Source organism: Thamnophis elegans, chromosome 5, assembly GCF_009769535.1.
Source record: "Thamnophis elegans isolate rThaEle1 chromosome 5, rThaEle1.pri, whole genome shotgun sequence".
Lineage (NCBI taxonomy): Eukaryota > Metazoa > Chordata > Lepidosauria > Squamata > Colubridae > Thamnophis > Thamnophis elegans.
Window position 1 is genome coordinate 67,381,752 of NC_045545.1, and position 20,929 is coordinate 67,402,680.

The following is a 20,929-nucleotide window of genomic DNA, read 5'->3' on the forward strand; positions in this document are numbered from 1 at the left end:
AACCAGGGATTGACCTTGACTTGAGGCATTTTTTATCTTTTGTGGTCCGTAATTAAGTTTCTTTGATGTAATAATATTGTTATGTTGAAAATGTAAGCTGACACGTTTATTCCTTTAAAAAGATCCCTTCATTATTAAATAAATATAAATAGATTTAGATTTTTTTTTGCTAGTGTGCAGAAAAATATGGGTATTGATACTGACCTTGGTTAAAGAAGGAAGGTTAAAATCTTCTTGCAAATATTGTTCCTATTCATGGACCAAAAAGGGGAGGAAGGGAGGAAGGAAGAAAGACTAATTTCTCATTCTTTGTTTTTAGAGCAGCTTGAATATGCATCCTGGAGCAGGATACCTTTCTCAGCCTCCCCCACCTCCTCCACCCCCCCAGCCACCCCCTCCACCCCCTCGAGCCCTTGGAGTGCCAGGCCCAGCCAATCCAGGTAGCAGGGGAGTGGCAGAAGTCTACAGCACATCTACCTCCATGCCTGGGAATGGAACGGTAGAAATACAGAATCTGGGAATGCAGCCGTATCCACCTTTGGAGGTAAAAATGCCTGGCAGTGATTATTAGTGATTATATTCTCAGTTGTGATTATTACATAGTCTAATTGGCCTTTGTAAAATGACCCTGGCTCTGATTTTACTCAGCTTCAAAATGCCACTTCTGTTGGTTTACAGAGAGTGGCATAACTAAATCCACAAAGTTATAATAAGTGATGATTTTCTTCCTAAGAAAAAAAGTTGTGAAATAGTTCCCAGTCTCCAAAAGAAGGAAATTAATTATGTTTTATACAGATTGTCAAAATTGAGAGATAAGTATTACTTATGTGGGCCGCACATGACCAGAAAAAGGAATATCATATATTAACTTACAGGTATAGTAGATGGACATTTGAATGATTTTTGAATAGAAAAGTAAGATAAATAATACTTAACACAAATACATTTAACAATGTGTCATGAAATGCTAAAGCTAAGTCAGGTGTTAAAAGAATCTGACTTTCAAGACACAGAGCTTACAGATTTACTGTATAGACTCAGTATTGAGATTGAATAAGATATTTCAGAAGGCTGTTATTCAGAAATTGCATTTAAATGGTCATTAGGTTGTAGATTAGAACTACCATATTTTTGGAGTATAAGACGCACCTTCCCCCCCAAAAAAAGACGGTGAAAATCTGGGTGTGTCTTATACACTGAATACATTTTTGGCCTCCTGAAACCCCGCCCCTTCACAAAAATGGATGTGCAGAAGGTTTGGGAGGCCTGCAAAGTACTCTTGGGGGCTGGGGAGGGCAAAAATGAGTGAAAACGGGCCATTTTTTGCTTGTTTTTGCCTCCCCAGCCCCCAGGAGCACTTTGCAGGCCTCTCAAACTCTCTGCATGCCCATTTTTCACAAAAAAATGAGGTGTGCAGAGGATTTGGGAGGCCTGCACAGTGCAAAAACTTTTTTTTAAAATTTATCTCTTCAAAATCTTGGTGTGTCTTATACTTTGAAAAATACAGTAGATTATTAGAAAATCTACCCTGTTTCCCAGTACCTATTTTCTTTTGACCCCCAAAATAAGCGTTTGACCTTATTTTCAGGGAGGTTTTATTATTTTTGAGGTGCAGGAGGCGGCAAGCGTGGTCACCTCATGGCTGCTGCTGTGTTGCAATATTTTCAGGGAGGGCTTATTTTCAGGGGACGGTTTATTTTAGAGCATGCGCTCAAAAGCCCGATTGGGCTTATTATCTGGGGAGGTCTTATTTTCAGGGAAACAGGGTAGATTGTGGACGATTAGAAAAAACAATACATTATGGAAGAAATGAAAGTAATGTAACCACAGAGAAAAATATCCACATTTGGCAACATTGGTTTAGGTTTTCTGAAACCTAACTGCGGTTAAATTGAATAAGCAACTGGTACTAATTTATGTTAACTGGTGTAACTATATTTCAGGCTAACTATATTTAGGTTTTGTCAATGTTTATCCAACATAGCAGTTAAAAACAGGATTAGCACCAGATTCTCCATGGACTTACTAGAAGATAATGCAAATGTGTAACAATGCAGGAGTTTGTATTTTTCATCTGTAAGCAACACAACTTTGCTATGCTTCTTATTTCCAAACTTCGAGCTGACAATAGAAGTCAAGATAGCCTATTTCTCTTCTATGTGATGGTTGAGAAGTCATGGTTGTCAGAAATGATGTAGCTTTGAATTATTTATATTTTTTCTGTCAGATGTGTTATCATGTTACCACTGATTTCTGTTTTAGGTACCAAGCCAATGTGTGGAAAACCCAGTGTATCCTTCCCCTCCAGTATATAGTCCAAGCAAACAAAGCTTTAAGTCTAAAAATGCTAATGCTGCTGCTTCCTTGAATAATACATGTGGAGGAAATCTGACCAATTTTGATTCTGCTTCCAAGAACCGTCGTTCCAAACCAGACAATAACTTGCTTGAAGGTATGTCTTCTTGCTACTCATTAGATTAATTAGATTTAAGTAAGACAGATTGTGGAGTCCATGATACTGGACGACTTGGGTGACATATTGTAAAGGAAAATCTATGATCCTCCATATAGTCCTGGATTGTGATTCTTGTACCCCAAAGCCAACATGGCCAATAATAATCATCTGGAAGAACAGATAGCCCAAATACTGGTTATTAGAATCCCTATAACCCATTGCTTTATATCTATATAAAATCGTTGTTAGTTGCGAAGTCGTGTCCGACCCATTGCGACCCTATGGACAACATTCCTCTAGGCCTTATATGAAATTGCTAATGTACTATTTCCTATTCAATGCTGAAACATGTGAAATAGAAGAATCACATCATTAGCTTCTAATAGATGCACAAGATGTCTTTATTTGGAAGATGTAATAAAATACGTAAAATAATATTTTGGATGATATAGGAATGTGAAACTTTGGTTTGTTACATATTTCATAAAATTCAGAAACACTATGTAGCTACTGTGTTCTCATTTTAAAGAAGGAACTAACAGCCATATAGTTGAATGGGCTCATTTTGTTTTTACATTCAGGTTATTTTTAAGACTTGGTTTTTGTTTTTGCTTAACAAATCAGGTTGAATACATGTTGCCATATATTTACAAAGTAGAAGTCTGTGTCCTGTACATAGGAAATCACATTTAAACCTCATGAAATTTATATGTTTTATGTTGTCATTTTGTATAGACATTATTGGAATATTAGTTCAGCATTAATCTTTTCAGGAAACCAAATATGTTCATTGTAATCCACAAATATGGATCACACTACAACATTTCAACCCATGAGAGCCGGGTTATTGTTCTGATGTTGTAGGAAATGTTGCAAAGCCATTCTTTCCCATGACATCAGAAAATATGAAAAATCCAGTGTAGGTAGGAGAAGCTTTTTCCCTTGCCAAGATTAATGCAATCTGAATTAATGTGATATAAGCACGAGATGTAAAGCAGAAAGTTCCATGATAACAGAAAATGCAAATAGTGGTTTTACATTCCTCCCACATAAAGACATTTCATTGGATTTTCCACTATTTTCATTCTATTCTTCCCATAAGGCAATGTACTCAAAATCCCTGCTGCGTTTCCATTCCTCAAACTTCATTCTAGTTTGGTGGGTAGTAGACAAGCAAGAATCCATATAGTAGGAATGGCCTTTCCAACATAAATTCTTGCTTGTTTTTTGCTGTTTGCATTTCAGGAAAATCCAAGTCACCAAAACTGAAATGTACATACTGTGACAAAGCCTTCACCAAGAATTTTGATCTGCAGCAACATATCAGGAGGTAGTGTTGAGCTTCCAAAATCGGACAGAAGCAGTGTCTATTTGGACAGGCCAAGGACTTGATTGGATATTCTGAGCAACAATTGGAGCCCTTCTTACTTGCTGGCAAGAGCTGCCATCTCTCTGCTTGGTCAGTGTGATCCCCCAAATGTTGAACACTGGTCTCTGTATGGTGTATGTGTGACACTTAATCTTGGTCCTGATCTTCCAGAGCCTCATGGGATAACAAATTTTTGTGCATATTATTAAGTCAGGATTTGTTTTATTATTAGTGAATAAATCATCATGGCCTGATTCACTCATAACTTTAAACTACAATAGGAGAGAGAGAAAGACAGAGTTGTACCACGTTAGGCTACAGAGAAGCGTTTGTATGATTTCATGTCTCCCCAGGCAGATTCTTGTCACATAGAAAAATACTTCTCAAAACAATGTATTTTGTCTGTTCTCCCTGAAGGGGTACGGTTTTTACGTGTAAGAAAAGTTGCTTGTGAAGGAGCTTTCCAATCATGTAAATTCCTATCTACATGCAATTTGGAATGCAACTTAATTATAGTTATGAGCCAGCTGGAAAAAGTGTTCAGTATTAAAAGGATAGAGGAAGTTAAAGTAGATGAAATACATAAATGGTGGATTAACTTTCTCGCTTAGAAGATTGTGTCTCCTCCTTGAATGCTGACAGAGGAAACATCCTAAAAAAAGACGAACCCACAACAGGGAAGATTGTAGTCGAGTTCCCTAGTAATATGTTTCCCCCTCTATTGAGATATTATGATTCCTGTTCTCTGATGTAGTGTCTATTTTTCCTTCAGTCATACCGGAGAGAAGCCATTCCAGTGCATTGTGTGTGGTCGAGCTTTTGCGCAAAAATCCAATGTGAAGAAGCACATGCAGACGCATAAGGTGTGGCCACCAGGAATTGGGTGTACCATCTCTCGGAGCTCTGTCACTGTGCAAGTCATGCAACTCAACCCCAACCAGCAGGAGGATGAGGAAAATGCAGGTGCATTATTAACTGCCTGAATGGCCAATCACATGGACCTGCTTCACCAAACTTCTGAACAATAGTGCTTCTACTATTCTGTTTTATAGATTCATAGATGAAAGGGCTAGAAAAATAACTATGGTGTACTGGTGGTTTAAGTATGTATTATTAGCATACGAATCTAAAAATCAAATACACAGATGTTACGATCTTGCTCAGTCATAGTCCTTCGTTTAATATTGTTTCATACTCTTGTAATTCTTAATCCTTTTCAAATGTTTTCTTCGCTTGCGGAACCTGTAATACTGATTTTTCCCCTTCTATGGACTAAACTTAAAATTAGATGCATACTGAAAATCTATCATCTATCCTCAGGAAGAGAATATCTGAATAAACCTTTAGATACAATTGCTTTGCATTAGACAGGCCTTCTCCAATTGAAGATGTTGCTGGCTAGTAATTATGAGAATTGGAGTCTGGAGAGGAACAGATTGGAAAGCCTGCATGAGATGTATACCTGAAACAGAAGCTGTGCATCTAGTGTTTGGGTGTGTGGTATCACTAACTTCCTAAATATATCTACTATTGGCTCTGGATGGTCATAAAAAAATACAGTCAATGATCCATGCATATCAAGCCTTTTTGCATATTGTGTGAATGTAACTGCTTGGGCTGAGATTGTTTCCTGGGTTGTACATACCAACTGGTTGATAGGCAATAAGAAGATTGGTAGGGGCCAAACTGTTTTAAGTTATAATTGGGCTCATCAAGGCAAAAGTTGGAACTCATATAACAAAATAAGCCTGACAGTGATGAATGAATCTTATGTGTTAGGGAATATTTGTTTTACTTTAGTCTCCTCTGCCCAAATAACAAGGACTTCACCAAGAACTAAGCTGTTCATTGCTTGAGAATATGAGAGGAGCACTTTAAAATCCTATCATTCGGTTCCTAATTTATTCCCACAGCAATGAAATACAGGGCGGGGCATAACCTTTTCCTAGGGGGTCACAGCAACACTTGTAATAACAACACAAATAATTCATACACCATTCGAAAGCCCATCAAAAACTGAGTTTATTGACACGATTTAATAGTCAGTATGACCACCATTAGCCCTTCGAACAGCATTCAAACGAGGTGGATAAGAACACAACAAATCTTCAAACAGTTCCGTTCGATTTTCCAGATTTTTCAACACAGTTTCCAAATTCATTCTCAAAGTTTCAACCGAATATCGATTTTGACCTTGCTCCTGAATCATCAGAGCTTCCACTTCATCCTTAATTATGGCCCCAATGTTCTCTGCCGGATTGAGATCTGGCGAATTTCCCGGCCAGACGTCATTGCCCCAAAATTCGACATTGTTTTCCTTTAACAATTGCTGAGTCGCATTTGCACGCATGCAAGGAGCTTTGTCATGAAGAAAGACAGCCTCACCAACCACCAAGACATTGTCTGGATCACTGAGAAATGGAATGACATTCTCCAATAAAATTTTCTCATGGAAATAACTGCCATCCCAGGATTCCCCTTTATCCTTCAAAACCCAATGCAGTTTCTTGGCTGTGAAAATGACGAAAATCCCGATGCAAGTCGGATTGCGAACGATTTGTCGATATCGTTCATGTTTGGCGATGTCGTCGACGTCTTTAGCCCAAATTCGATCGTTCTGGAAATTCGGTTTTCGAATGGCATAAACGAAGAATTCGTCAGATGGCGCCAAATGAAGAAAATCTTCCTCGGTCCATTCAGACAACCAATCGCACAACCAAAGCCGATCTTGAACGTGGGTTTGAGTTTTCAATGGTTTGCAAATGACGTGGAATGGCTTCAAACCTTCTCGTTCTCGATATCGGCCGATTGTCCTTTGATCAACTCGTTTTCCACGAATTTGAAGGATTTCTTGGGCCACTTTTCGGTTTCCTTTTCGTTGTTTGCGACTGCCAGTTGCAATGATGGCTTTGCTTTCTTGGGACAGTTGCAGAGGACGCCCTTCTCCAAATTTTGTGAAACATTCTTGGGCTGTTTTGTTCCAATTATCAGTAACCCAATCCGGATGACGTTTCAATTTGTTTGCAATCCATTTTCGATTGATAAACGTCGCTCCAGCATCGCGAGCCTCTCGAAAGGCAATGCATTTTATTCTGTCAATGATCCTTTGTTCTTCCGAATCGAATTTTCCAGCCATTCTTAAAGCAAATTTAACATTTAATAGCTCATTCAATTCAGTTTTTTATGGGCTTTAAAATGAGGTGTCGCGGAAGTTGTAAACTGCTGTCGATCTTGCTGTGACCCCCTAGGAAAAGGTTATGCCCCGCCCTGTAGATATCAGTGGGCCACCTGAAAGCACTTCACAGGTACAATAAAGTCCTTATCTAGTGTTCTTTAGTAACTGCTGTTGTCAAGCATATCCTTCCAATACTGGAGAGAATATGTAACATTGGTGACAGGATTTCTTCTGACTTTAAAGTGAAATTGAGCATAGGCTTTATCCTCCGTCATAATAAAGAATGAAAAACAAAGACACACAAAGACGGAAATCTAATTTCCACAGTTTTGCATCTTGGAAAAATGAATTATATTCATTCTATTTTGCTGATCTTGTTTGTAATTGTTACGGAAGGCTTATTTCCATTGAAATGTTTGAAACTAAAACTAGTATTTCTGTGTTCTATGTTTTTTCCCCTCTTTAGGCTTAAGCCATGCTCCAAGAAGCAGCCCTCCACAGCCCCAAGCCCTGCCTCCTGGGGAAGAACATGACACGGCAAAGTTGGAAGCCAAGCAAGTGGTCTTGATAGACAGTTCTTATCAGTGCCAGTTCTGTCCCAAGAAATTCAATACGTATTTCCAGCTGAAATCACACATGACTCAGCATAAACATGAACAGGTAGATAGTTTATCATGAGATGGCTTCGTTCCATCATACCTAGCTTTTTATCACTTTTCCATGAGCTGCAGAGCAATGCATGCGTACTTCCAAATTTGCACTATGTATATAGGTTACAAAACTCACATGCGAAATGTTGGCTGTTTTGCCAACTATTTTATCTTTAGCCTATACAGTTTAAAACATAAAATTATGCTCTATGATAGAGTAATGTTCTGTTTAATTTATTTGGCTAGTCACTGATTGACAAAGGCTTTTTGATGTTAGGTACAGGAATTGTAATTTGTACACATGCAAACTGTTCTTGACATATTGTTCTTTGGATCCAGCATAGGAATTTCCTCCTATGCATATTTTAATTTAGCTTTAGAAGTATGTGTTTGAGTAGATAACACAATGTAGATAATAACACAAGTGATTCCACGGAATCTAAATCACAGATGTCTTAATAGTTGAAATACATTTTGCAGTTATACTACCTTCATTTTTTTTCACCGTGTAAAAACCATATAATTTTTGCGTGCATGAATTATTCTGGGCATATTCATAAGTCATTGCTCAGAGCCTATGCTTTGATTGCAGGACATCCCTGTTTTCATTCTTGTAATTTCTAAGAAGATAGAGAACAAAAATTCTGCTCAAAATTCTAGAGAGCCATTGCTAGTGTAGAAACTATTCTAAGCTAGATGGTATCAGCCCATATCGGGCACTGTCCTAGGTTTCTTACTGGCAGGGAGCAAATCTAGAGGCAAATCTCATGCACTGATATAATGTGTAACCTCCCACAGGGAAATAGCTTTATATTTTTCTCCATAAGGCAGAATTTGAATGGTTCATTGCTAACTTTCAAGAGAGGCTGACTGGAAAAAGAAAGGTTAAGAGTAATTCATTGTCTAGGGACATAATACATAGCTTTCACTGTGAGTGGGCACATCAGTCTCCTTCAATTACATGTATACATTTAATGCTGAGAGTACAGTACAGTTTGTTTGCTTCTGGTGGCACAGAATAATGTGGATTCAAATTCTCTTTTCTTATCATTACTGTGCAGGTGTACAAATGCGTTGTGAAAAGTTGTGCCCAGACATTTCAAAAGCTGGACTCTTTCTTAGAGCATATCAAGAACCACCAGGAAGAGCTGAGCTATCGCTGCCACCTCTGCAGCAAGGACTATCCTTCTCTGTATGAATTGGGTGTCCATCAATATTCCCACAACTTGCTCCCTCAACACAGCCCCAAGAAGGACATGGCAGTTTACAAGTAGGGTAGCACTGCAAATAGCAATATTTCTAATCTGTTTGGGAGGGAAAAATTAATGAAAAATGATTTGATTCAAACTTGATGTTATTAATATATCGCAAATATTTAAACTGCAGCTAGGAGAGCAGTCAGTGTTGTGGATTAGCTGTTGAATGATTTGGTATTTTCCTTTAAAAAGTAACAAAATAAAACCCCACTGTGAGAGCATAATAACCTGCTAGAGTTAAGAAAATATATTTCATAGATATTGATGTAGGGATTATTTTTTTTCTATTTAAGTCATACCAGAGGTGTATAAAATGAATTAAGTTTTTAATCCATTCCATAACTTTTCATTCTTTTGCTGGCAAATCTGGCAACTTTGAACCCAGACTTTAGGCAATTACTTATTTATTGTGAGCCTTTATTTCCTTCAAGGCTCTCTGTTCCCCCCCCCCCCCTTGACAATGTTTTTTGCAAATGCATATGGACAAGGAAACTACAGCCAGCCTGCAGACTTCAGCCATACTAACGTGTTCTTTCTTTCTTTCTTTAGGTGTGCCAAATGTGTAAATAAATATTCCACACCAGAAGCCCTGGAGCATCACTTACAGACAGCAACACACAACTTCCCCTGTCCTCATTGTCAAAAGGTAGGCAGATATCTTAACAGTAAATGATGAGATGAAGTGGAACGGTTGCTTTCATGATATGGAGACAATAACTTGGTCCTTAACTGACCAAGGAGCTTATAGTGGATTACAGAAGGAATAGAGCAGACATCCAGCCCTGGCTTATCAATGGAGACTGAGTGGAGCAAGTGACCAGTTTTAAGTTTCTGGGTGCTATCATAAAAGAGGACCTGACCTGGGGCACTCACATTGCACCACTGGTCAAAAGGGCCCAGCAAAGATGATACTACCCGAAACTTCTCAGGAAACAACAACTGAATAGAAAACTGCTGGTGACCTTCTATCACTGCCCCGCAGAGGGTATCTTAACTTACTGCTTCTGTGTATTGTTTGCCAATTGCACAGTGGCAGATAGTACAACACTCCAGAGGGTTAATGTAATTGCCCAGAGGATCATTGGTTGCCCTCTTCCCTCTTTGGAAGAGCTTTATAGCTCCCGCTACCTTAAGAAAGTTCAAAACATTCTTAAAGATCCATCTCATCCTGGGCACCCTTTTTTTGGACTATTACCATCTGGCAGACGGATAATAAAAACAGGGACAAATAGGCTGAAAAATAGTTTCTATCTCAGGGCAGTAACCATATTGAATTCTATGATATAGTGCGATATCGGTTTTCAATTTCAATTATATAGAAAGTAAAGGATGTGTGTTTGTGTTTTTATTTTTATAGTTATAATGTACACTGAAGACAGCATTTCGTTGTACCATGTGCAATGATAATAAACTAAATTAAACTAAACTAAATTGACTTTCTGGAGAAATAAGTTATTCTATGATTTAATCATTTAGTATAGCAATTTTTCCCCTTTTTTTCTTTCATGTTTGTTTCATAGTTTGTTTCTCGGGCTTTAGAATGAGAAAAGGGAGTCTTGCCCAAGGTTGCTTTTGTAGTCACACTTTTGTATAGTGGATGCACACTTACATCCAGTTGTATTGTGCCATCTGTATTGCAAAGGATGACACTGGAGTGGCAGCCCCTGAGTTCTCACGATTATCTTCTTCCATGCACAATATGCTTTCTGTCCTGTGGCTCATTCCCTAAGACAGGAACTATCCATGTGGGGTTGGTTTTTTTTAAAAAACTTACTTAATTTATGTTAGAAAAGTCTTTGTCTCATCTGCTTTAGAATTTTACTGTATAGATTTGTTGTACATACCCATTTTCTTGGGGAAAGAGTAGGTAATCTGTAGGCCCTGGATCAAAAAGAGCTCTTGAGGGCCTCAGAGTGCCCATCTAATCATAACTGATGAAAAGTGATGAAGGTATTCAGCTGCCAGTTAGTGTCTATTCCTTGAGTCAAGAAATAAATGAAAACTGTAAAATAAGCCCCTAAGATAAAGCTTTCCCTGTTGAAAAGTGAAGGCAATCATAAAACTTTCTAAAATGCAACCGTGTCCACATTTGAGATATGACCTTCACATTCACTTTTTAGAGCCAGTTTCTTAAAAAATATTAGGAGCAAACTGTAGCCACAAAATAGTGCCCCCTCCTGGTCTGACTGGTATCACTACTCTTTTAAATGTCCTTGATCTTAACCAGAGTTTTAACGACATTGCCTTCTTTTTACAGGTGTTTCCCTGTGAGAGGTACCTGCGAAGGCATCTCCCTACGCATGGAGGAGGAGGCAAATTTAAGTGCCAGATCTGCAAAAAGTTCTTCCGCCGAGAACACTACCTCAAATTACACGCACACATTCATTCGGGTAAGAAATGGCAGAAACTGGTTTCCAATCTGTTGAACCTATTCATGTTCTAAGATTCTCCTGTCATCAACTTCCGAGGTGGCTGATACCTTAACATGTGTTGGGTTTTGCCTCCCTATTTGAAAAATTGTGTTCACTTAGCAAGCTTCTTAATTTCTGTCTGATGGATCACTACTTTGATTGGAACCATTTGAATGTATGTTAAGTATACAAGCATCTATTGGAAGCAATATATTACATCAGAAACAAGAAAGGTCTTGCGGAACTAATGCCAGTTCTGTTTAATCATGTTTCTGCTACCCAGGACTGGAAAATGACTTATTAGAATGCTTTTTAACCAAACCCATGTATGTCTTTGTTGCTGAATTCATACATCTTTCCTGTACAGGTGAAAAACCTTTTAAGTGTTCAGTCTGTGACTCAGCTTTCAACAGGAAGGATAAACTCAAACGGCATATGCTGATCCATGAGCCTTTCAAGAAATACAAATGCCCATTCTCGTAAGTATCAGAGGGTCCAGAGCAACACTAGCTTCATAGTCTATGGAGATTCTCAGTTATTCAGGTCATGGTTGTCCCAAAGGTACTTTTCCAAGAGGCAACTGGACTTTCTGATTTTTCTTTGAAGATGTTTCGCTTCTCAGCTAAAGAAGCTTCTTGGTTGAGAAGTGAAATTTGGGACTAGTTTCATAGACAACAGTGGATTGCTTAGGTATTAGAAAATAGAATGATGCAGAATTAGCAGTTTTTTGAAGAAATGCACATAAAGGAGATGGAATTGTCGTATTTTTATTGACTCTGAGGTTGGCTAAATCAGAAGTTTCCAAACTTTCTCAGTTCATAACAGCCCCAGAGGTATCCAACGTGGGCTGTGACATTCTCACTAACAGCTCCATTTTTAAATAGTGAAGTATCCCATGATACATCTCTGCATAGTTTGGGTGCAACAGGGTTAAGTGTTTTGTACCAAGGTTGCTTATTTTAAAAAGCTCTGGCTACACATTGAGTTATTATACTGAAAATCAGTTTTGAGATGAAAGAAAGACAAAGTTGAGAAAAATTGTGGTTTATGCAGATGATCCATCCTTTTGTAAGGCGCTTCCAGATGGCACTATCGCACATCATCTCATAGTTGCTGTAAACCTGAGAGTTTGTCAGTAGTCTCATGTAGACCCTACCATCCCAAAGCTCTCATTATATTGAAAATATTGTTTCCATTAAATATTGCTTTATCTGACTTGTTTACCTCTTCCCATTCTTGGCTTGATAGAATGACTTTGACTTTCTTAAATGGTGCAATAAAGTAGCATAGTAGAAACAATCTTGCTTGGAAGTACCATATTTTTTGCTCCATAAGACGCACCGGATCGTAAGATGCACTTAGGTTTCGAGCAGGAGAACAAGCAAAAAAATTTGGAGCAGCAGTATAGTGAGGGCAGGAGCAGAGCCTGAGAGGACTACAGATAGGTGTCCTCTCATGTGCCAGCTCTGCCTATTGACTCCTGCACTGTGGAAAAGAGATAGAAGAGGCGGGCAATGGCAAAGACAGAAGAGGTAGGATTCAGCACTGTAAAAGGACCCCACCACCGCGGCTCGGCTGCTATTCACCAAAGGACCACAAAGGTCTTTTTTGGGGCAGGGAGTGTGTCTTATCAAGCGAAAAATACGGTAGATTGTTCACTGTGATAGTCTTTTATTCTTTCTGCCTCTTTAATTAAAGATCAATATGCAGTTATTTTTTTGTTTTGATGTTTGTTTCATAGGATAATGAAGGAGAAACAGAACAAAATTCTTACCATCACTGTGTAGGGACTTCATTCTTGCAGCAGAAGAGAATATAAGTAACTCAGGGTAGAACTGCAGGGTGTTTGGTGCTCTCTTTCTGTACCAGACTAGGTAACATTTGTGAGGGAAAGTAGCAAGCTACTATATAAAGTCCTTGTTTAACAGTCATTTGCAGTTATGATGGTGATGAAAAAATAACTTTACAACCAGTCCTCATATTTACGACCTTTGGAGGTCTGTAAAGCAAAATAAAGCTAAAGCAAGATCATAAGCAGAGTCATGATTTCACTTAGCGATCACTCAATGACTTGAGTTGCCAGTCCTAATTGTGGTTGCTAAACAAGGACTATCTGTATATATAAAACAACCAGTAAATCATACTGTCTTTTGTGCTGATGATGTTACATAGCATGAAAATAAAATGTGTGCAAGGAAACAACCAAGCTCAGAAAGCACCAAGAACTCAATACTTCTTGCTATCAAAGGGTTTGATAATTTAAACTTATAACTTGCTTCTGGAAGATGACTATCGTTGTATTGGTGAAATGGAATTATCTATTCAAAGGATGACCATACAGATATTTTAATAAATACATAATCTTAGAAGTTTATCTTTGCATTGCTTATTTTTATTTTGTTATTCAGAAATCACACAGGCTGTGGTAAAGAGTTCAATAGACCGGACAAACTGAAAGCTCATATTTTATCCCATTCAGGTATGTGGAATGATTGCTTTGATTTGGATCAGAACTGGAAATAATTATAATTAATGTATTGAATGTTAATAAAGCATTTAGATTTTGTTTCTTAACTTCAGTGAAGAGTAGAAGCAATGCAACTTCACCCTAATTATTCATTGAGCTTTGAATCAAAATATCTAATTTTAGCTACCATTGGGATTGAATTAACCATTCCACATTGAATTGTTATGCTGGACTCTATTTCCAAAAGCCAACTATATGCTAGCAAAACCCTCAATAAATATCTATTCAATGTAGCTGAGTTTCCATGGCTCTCTATACAAAATATGGTTTATATCACCAGTATATTTATATAGAATTGATGTAGAGTCGCTAAGAAAGTGTTGCATAAAGTTTTAGGTTCAAATCTTGCTTCATCCACAAAAGTGTTAATTGGATCTAGATGAGGCCTACATAAATTTTTTTATATCTAAGCTGTTTATTGCATTCTCTTTTTTAAGGTATGAAGATCCATAAGTGCCAGTATTGTAACAAAGCCTTCAGCCGGCGAGCTCATATGATGGAACATCAACGTTCTCACACTGGCAACTATAAGTACCGTTGCCCTTCGTGTAGCAAAGGCTTTACTCGCCAGAAGTACATGAAGGACCACAAATGTAGGCTGAACTCATCAAAGGATAAAGAATTACCAGTCAGAAAATCCCAGAAGAAGTGGGGGGCACGTGGGCGGAAAGTGGGACTTCCTCTTTCTGCCCAGTTGGCTTTCACGGAACTCAAAGACACTACAGGTGGAGAAAGCCTTCAAAAAAGTGGTCCCAATAAAGAACAATTTTCTGAACCTGACACTGTTCTCTCCATTGTGGTTGGCAGATCAGCAGCAAATTCAGACACTGGCAACTCTGGCCAGCATTCTGGCATCTCCCCCAACCTTGCTCTGACAGAATTGCAACCTGGCTCAGAGAGTCCATGTGCCATGCTGGCAGTCCCTGTTTACATCCACACTACTGACTAATTGACGAATGCTATGCCGCGTCCATTTAGTAGGAAGGAGAATCCCTGTGTTTACTGATACAAAAGAACTGCAGAGAGTGAGAAATGAATGGTGATGTATGTGTATAAATGTTTAGCTTCACCCATGCAGAGAACTGCATTCTTTCAAACAAACGTGTTACAAAGTGAAGTCATTCCTCTCCTTATCTGGATGAATTCATTTGAAGAAGCTGTTAAAAGCAGATGGGGATAGTTTATATTCTTCTTATTTAAAGATACCCGGTGTTTTAATATTCTTTCAAGTTCTTGAACTCCGAATCTAGATCACCGCAACATTTTTTTCCCACATTTCTTGATTTAATTTTATTGTTTCATTATGGAGCACTTACAGCAAACGGTAATGACCCCAAAATGACAAAACGTGCAAGAAAATGTTATTGTGCAAATATTACGTACTTGCACCAAGTTTGCAGGTTGTGAAATTTCTGTGATGATGCCGTCACTCATATGGTACTTGCTCCCCTGTGCACTCCGAGGATCACATTTATGGTTCTGTCCTAAACTATACGTTGCACTTTCAAGATGAAGGTTTTTTCATAACAGGATCCTTTGAAAACTTCAGAGACTTATTCATTAAAGTATTTTTTAACTATTTCCTTTTCTCAGGGTATATCAGAATGGGAAAATTGTATACAAACACAGTAGACAAGTTGAAGCTCGATTCCCACCCCCCCCACCCCCGGCTCCTCCTTGAAAAAAACCTTTCTCAGATTTGCTGATACTGAACAGCAGCTTTGGAAGGAAATACATCTGAACATATGATTTTGAAACCGGAATATCACGGGAATCTCAATTTCAAAGGAAAATGTGACACTTTCAAGAGTTGAGGGTTGGTAAATTTGTACCTGCTAAGAAAGAACTGGGAAAGGGGACAAAAGGGAGGAAAGACCAGCATGGACTATAGTGGTGCTCATTCTCTCTTCCATCCATTTGTAACACCACAGTTATTCATTACATTTAAGAAGAAAGCTTTTTAAGGCAGTTTTTCTCAACCTCATGCTGGCTGGGGAATTCTGGGAGTTGAAATCCATACGTCTTAAAAATTGTTGAGGTTGAGAAACGGTACTCTAAGGTACTTCAACATTAGGCTCAGTGACAATGCACTTGTGGAGCATTGTAGCTTGATCTTGTGCCTCACAACCACTTATTTGATAGAGGGAAACAACTGGTAGTGAAAGATAGCCTCCTAGAATGGGGACCATCTTCTTGGACCTGAGCAAATAGTTGCTTTGGGTTTATTAAAGACCAGATTGAGATAAGTATGGATGATATTAATTTAATCAATGAATTATATTAGTACCAATGAATTACTTGTGCTGATGTTATGTTATTTTTTCCCAAGATGTCCTGCAATTATACTATCCAATGGCAATTGTTCTTGAGTGTATGCTGTCCACAAGCCTCTGGAAAACATGCATTCTGTGACACTACAGATTGTTAAATCTTTGAGTCAGAATTTTTGGCCTTTTGTGTACTACTTTTATCTGAAATTTTAGAATTGCTGTTATATCCACAGGAAATGAGAGAACTTGGTTTGACTTCAAGAGAGGTAACTCAAAAACCATGGGCATGTATGGTCTCTTATTTAAGCAGCTGCAGTTTTTTCAATCTGCATAATGGCATTAGTGTGATCCCTAGATGTTTTTATGTATGTGTACTTATATTCCACGTGTGGGAACAGTTGGGAACAATTTCCAGAGAAACCTATATTTAGCAAAACACATTTACTTTAATTATTCAAAAATAGGTGCTTCATGCACACTTGTGTGCATTCTGAAACACAGTTTTGCACTTTTAGTTTTTAACTAAAGTACTAAACTGGTTTGTCTCATTAATGTGTCAGACTACAGTCCTTGATTAGTGACTGCCTCAGTCAATGACTGTTCGCAGTTACAGTGGTACTGAAAAGGTAACTTTGGGACCATTACCCATATTTACAAACTGATGTCTCTCTCGTATTTGCCATTATAGTTGGTTTGCATTGTCCTGTATAAAATTAAAAGTACAATTTCAGTCACATGGTTTTTCACTTAGTGACTACATAAAGACCAAGTTGGGGGTCCCAACTAGCTTGGTAACACAACACACTAAGCCAAAACAAAACAATCTATGATATGGTACACAATTTAGTGTGATGTGGGTCCAGCTTACATGTATATACTCAGATGTAAGCCCCTCTAAATTTAGTAGAATGCTATAGTTTTTTTTAAAGATACATAGAATTGCAACCTCTGAGTTTCATGCACATGCAGACCTAATACCCAACCCTTGCTTCACATTGTCTACAAGTCACATTTCAAGAGGGTACCATATCCGTCTGTTGAAAGTGAATCCTTATTTTCAATTATTGCCCATTAGAATACCAAGAACATAAGGGGCTGGCATCTTTATTAGGCATCTCCATTGATCTGGTTTCTATATGCCCATTGCTGTTTGCACAAGGACTGTGAAGAAAATACAGAGAAGTGATACAAGTTGCCTATAAGTTGAAACCACTTATAAGTGGTTTCAAAGTTTTAGCTGCAGTAATTTGCCTCTAGATTTCTCCAAAAACCAAGGTTGTACTTCCAGCACAGGTGATAAGCCTATGTCAAAGTTTTTCTCAACAAAATTCATTATGTCAGAATAAAAACTAGATTAAATTATCTCTATTCCAGTATTACAGATTGTCAATGTCTAAAGCGTTTCCATGACTACTATCAACTTGAGGAGGGGGGGAATGCCATGCATACTGTTGGCCAGAGTAAAAGTCTCTTATTTCTGTACTGGGATGTAATGTGCATGTCCAGAACCCTGCCATAACGTCCTGTTGGAGAATGTGATTAATGACCTCAACCAGAGGGAAGGGGACACGGAGGTAAAGTTCAGATGCCATTAAGTGGTATTTAGTTTCGGCTCCACAGAAGTCCGTGCCAAGATGTTAGCCCTAATAAATGAATGGTTTTTTTTTTAAAAAAAACCTTGTCTCAAGGTTCGTAAATTAATTAGGCCAACTCTTGGAAACTTCACACAGATTTTCATATATTGTATAATTCTTGTCAGGAGCTTCCTTTAAGGAAAATATTTTTCTAAGGTTTACCTCCGTCCCTGATACATTTGAGTGACATGAGGGGGCAGGATTCCTAAATATATTTTTCTCAATTACCTTGCTCCCAAAAGTAACACTATAATTTTGTTCTTACCACATCCTGTTGTCTGCAGTTGCCTTTTGATGAAGGGATGTGTATAAATCAAGGCTAGTCTGCCTAGCCATGGAGTGTTCTTTTTTTACATTGGGTCTTTTTGAAATAGCATTTTCAATCCTTTGTCATGGTAGGATATCCGCTCATCACCATTAACAGCAAATCTCCTGTTATTGGTGCATGCAACACCTGCCCCCCCCCCCCCAAATACAATCTCTTGGAATTAAAAATACACAATCTCTTGGAATTAAAATTGTGTAAGCTAGCAATGATCAGTATGTCCTGAGACAATTTTATTTTGGCAGAAGCATTACATCTGTTTCTCTGAAATTGGTTGCAAATCCATTTGAAAATGCTATTGGAATATTCTCAGTTTTCTCCATATTGTAGACCTTCCATTATTTGATCTATTAATCTCCTGCCCCCAAGTCTCAGCTACTTCTTGTTATTGGAAAGATGCTCCAATCCTGACTGTTTTAATATCCACAGTTGGCAATAGTGTTATTAGGACTGACCAAAATGATCCAAAAGAGTGTGTATCCTTTTAATTCTCCAGATTCAGTATTACAGAAATGAGATTGGGGAGAACAAGCGATCCAAAATCAAGTTAAATATTTAAGGCATGAGCACAAGATCTATAGGTCAACATCAGCCCCAACATGGGGAGGTTGAAGAACAAACTCATTCAACTTAAATAATTATTGGTATCAGATTATGCCCAATCTGAATCTGTTATTAATGAGTTAACTCATTCTTTGCACCACTCCACACACAAAAATAAACTAGAGCCCAACATACCAAAAACATAACCATAACAGATAGACTAGAAATAAAAAATAAAATAAACAAGAAAATGGTAAGATAACACCTGTCTGATCTAGATGAATGTAATTTACCGGGACCTGACGGATTACATCCCAGAGTTCTGATGGAGTTGGCAGACGTTATCTCAGAACCATTGTATCATATCTTTCAAAAATCCTGGAGCATTAGGGAAATACCTGAGGATTGGAAAAGGGCTGATTTGATTCCTATTTTCAAAAAAGGAGAGGGGAAAAAAACCGGAAACTACAGATGAATCAACCGAGCATCAATATGTGAAAAGATACTGTGAAAGTTAATCAAAAAACAGATCTAGGAACATCTTGAAATAAATAATTATAACTAGAAACCAGCACAGGTTTGTTAAAAACAGATCATGCCAAACCAATCTTATTTCATTCTTTGACAAAGTGACTAAATTAGTAGACCAGTGAAATGCTGTGGACATAGTATAATTAGACTTTAGTAAGGCATTCAACAAAGTACACCACAACCTACTTCTTGGTAAGTGAGAAAAATGTGGCATAGACAACATCACCACCAGATGGATTTGTAACTGGCTGATGAACTGTAATCAATAAGTAGTTCTTAATAGTACTACATTACATGGAAGGAAGCAATGGGATACCACAAGGTTCTGTATTAGGCCCAGTACTCTTCAATATCTTCATAAATGACTTAGTTGAATGGAATGGGAACTCATCAAATTTACGGATGATACTAAACTGGCAGGAATAGCCAGCACCCCGGAAGACAAGCTCAGAATCCAAAAAGATTTTGATAGACTTGAACAATGGGCTCTAGCCAACCAAATGAAATTTAATGTGGAGAAAAGCAAGCTTCACACTTTAGCCAGGAAAAACCAAAGGTACAAGTAAAGATTAGGCAAAATCTGGCTCAAAAACAGTAACTTGGATAGTGGTCAATCACTTAAACAGGAGCCGACTGTGGCTGTAGCCAAAAAAGCTAATATGTTATTGGTAGTATAAACATGGAATCAAAATCACCTGAAGTATTAGTACCACTTTATAAAATCTTAGTAAGACCACACTTGGAATACTGCATCCAGTTTTAGTCACATCATTACAAAAAAGATGTTGAGATTTTGGAAAAAGTGCAGAGAAAAGCAACTAAGATGATTAAAGGCCTGGAGACTAAAACAAATAAACAACAGTTTTGAGATTGGGTATGACTAGAGGGTATTGGGTATGACTAATCTAAAGCAAAGAAGTACTGGGGTGACATGATAGCACTATTCCAGTATTTGAGGGACTGCCGCAAAGAAGAGGGTCAACTTATTTTCAAAAGCACCAGATGGATGGAAACTAATCAAGGAGAGAAGCAACCTGGAATAGAGGAGAAACTTCCTAACAGTGAGGACAATTAACCAGTGGAACAGATTGCCATCAGATGTTGTGGGTGCTTCATCACTGGACATTTTTAAGAAGAGGTTGGACTGCCCCTTGTCTGAAATGGTATCGGGTCTCCTGCTTGAGCAGGGCATTGGACCAGAAAACCTCCAAGATCTCTTCCAGTTCTATTCCGAATTGAAGAAATGCAAATCTTTTATAAAATGTGTTTACATTTTATTACTTTATAGTTTAAAACATTTTAAAATACAATGAGTATTTCAGTAGTTGATCCTTTGTATCACTCCCCTTAATCAATCTGAGAAGCAAAGAACCAATTCCACTTTGCATCAATTTTTCTTTTTCCTCACACCAAAAAGAACAGGCTTGTGAGCCATTTCAAACTTGCTGTGTATGAGGTGAATCTGTTTGGCCTTGTGGAAAATATTTAGGCTGGTGCTTTCTATGTATTTTAGACTTTAACACTAATCGGCATACTAGTGATTGTGTGAGTTGCTTAAAACATCTGGAAAATAGTGGGTTACATATTGCTAACTTAGTCTATGGACATGGCACCTCTGCCTATCGGATTTGTAGGAAAGCAGCTTCTTTGTCAGTTGGACAATAGGAAGTCAGCAGAGAACATTTGGGGTCATAGTTCTCTTTCACAACTACTTCTGTCTGCAAGTCTTGCAGTTATTAACAAGGATGTTACAATAACTATTTTTCAGTGACAGTTTTGATAC

General features: G+C 38.0%; 1 protein-coding gene across 1 annotated transcript in view; it reads left to right on the forward strand.

Moving 5' to 3' along the window:
- Window positions 1-17,421, forward strand: part of ZNF341 (zinc finger protein 341) — a 28,991-nt gene extending 11,570 nt beyond the window's left edge. The window contains exons 5-15 of the mRNA XM_032218894.1: window positions 320-544; window positions 2,263-2,452; window positions 3,701-3,785; window positions 4,597-4,787; window positions 7,466-7,659; window positions 8,711-8,919; window positions 9,455-9,551; window positions 11,163-11,295; window positions 11,684-11,795; window positions 13,725-13,795; window positions 14,281-17,421. Of these exons, the coding sequence (XP_032074785.1) occupies window positions 320-544; window positions 2,263-2,452; window positions 3,701-3,785; window positions 4,597-4,787; window positions 7,466-7,659; window positions 8,711-8,919; window positions 9,455-9,551; window positions 11,163-11,295; window positions 11,684-11,795; window positions 13,725-13,795; window positions 14,281-14,792 (2,019 nt within the window). The 3' untranslated portion in view covers window positions 14,793-17,421. The remainder of the gene's footprint in view (window positions 1-319; window positions 545-2,262; window positions 2,453-3,700; window positions 3,786-4,596; window positions 4,788-7,465; window positions 7,660-8,710; window positions 8,920-9,454; window positions 9,552-11,162; window positions 11,296-11,683; window positions 11,796-13,724; window positions 13,796-14,280) is intronic.
- The last annotated feature ends 3,508 nt before the right edge of the window (window positions 17,422-20,929 follow it).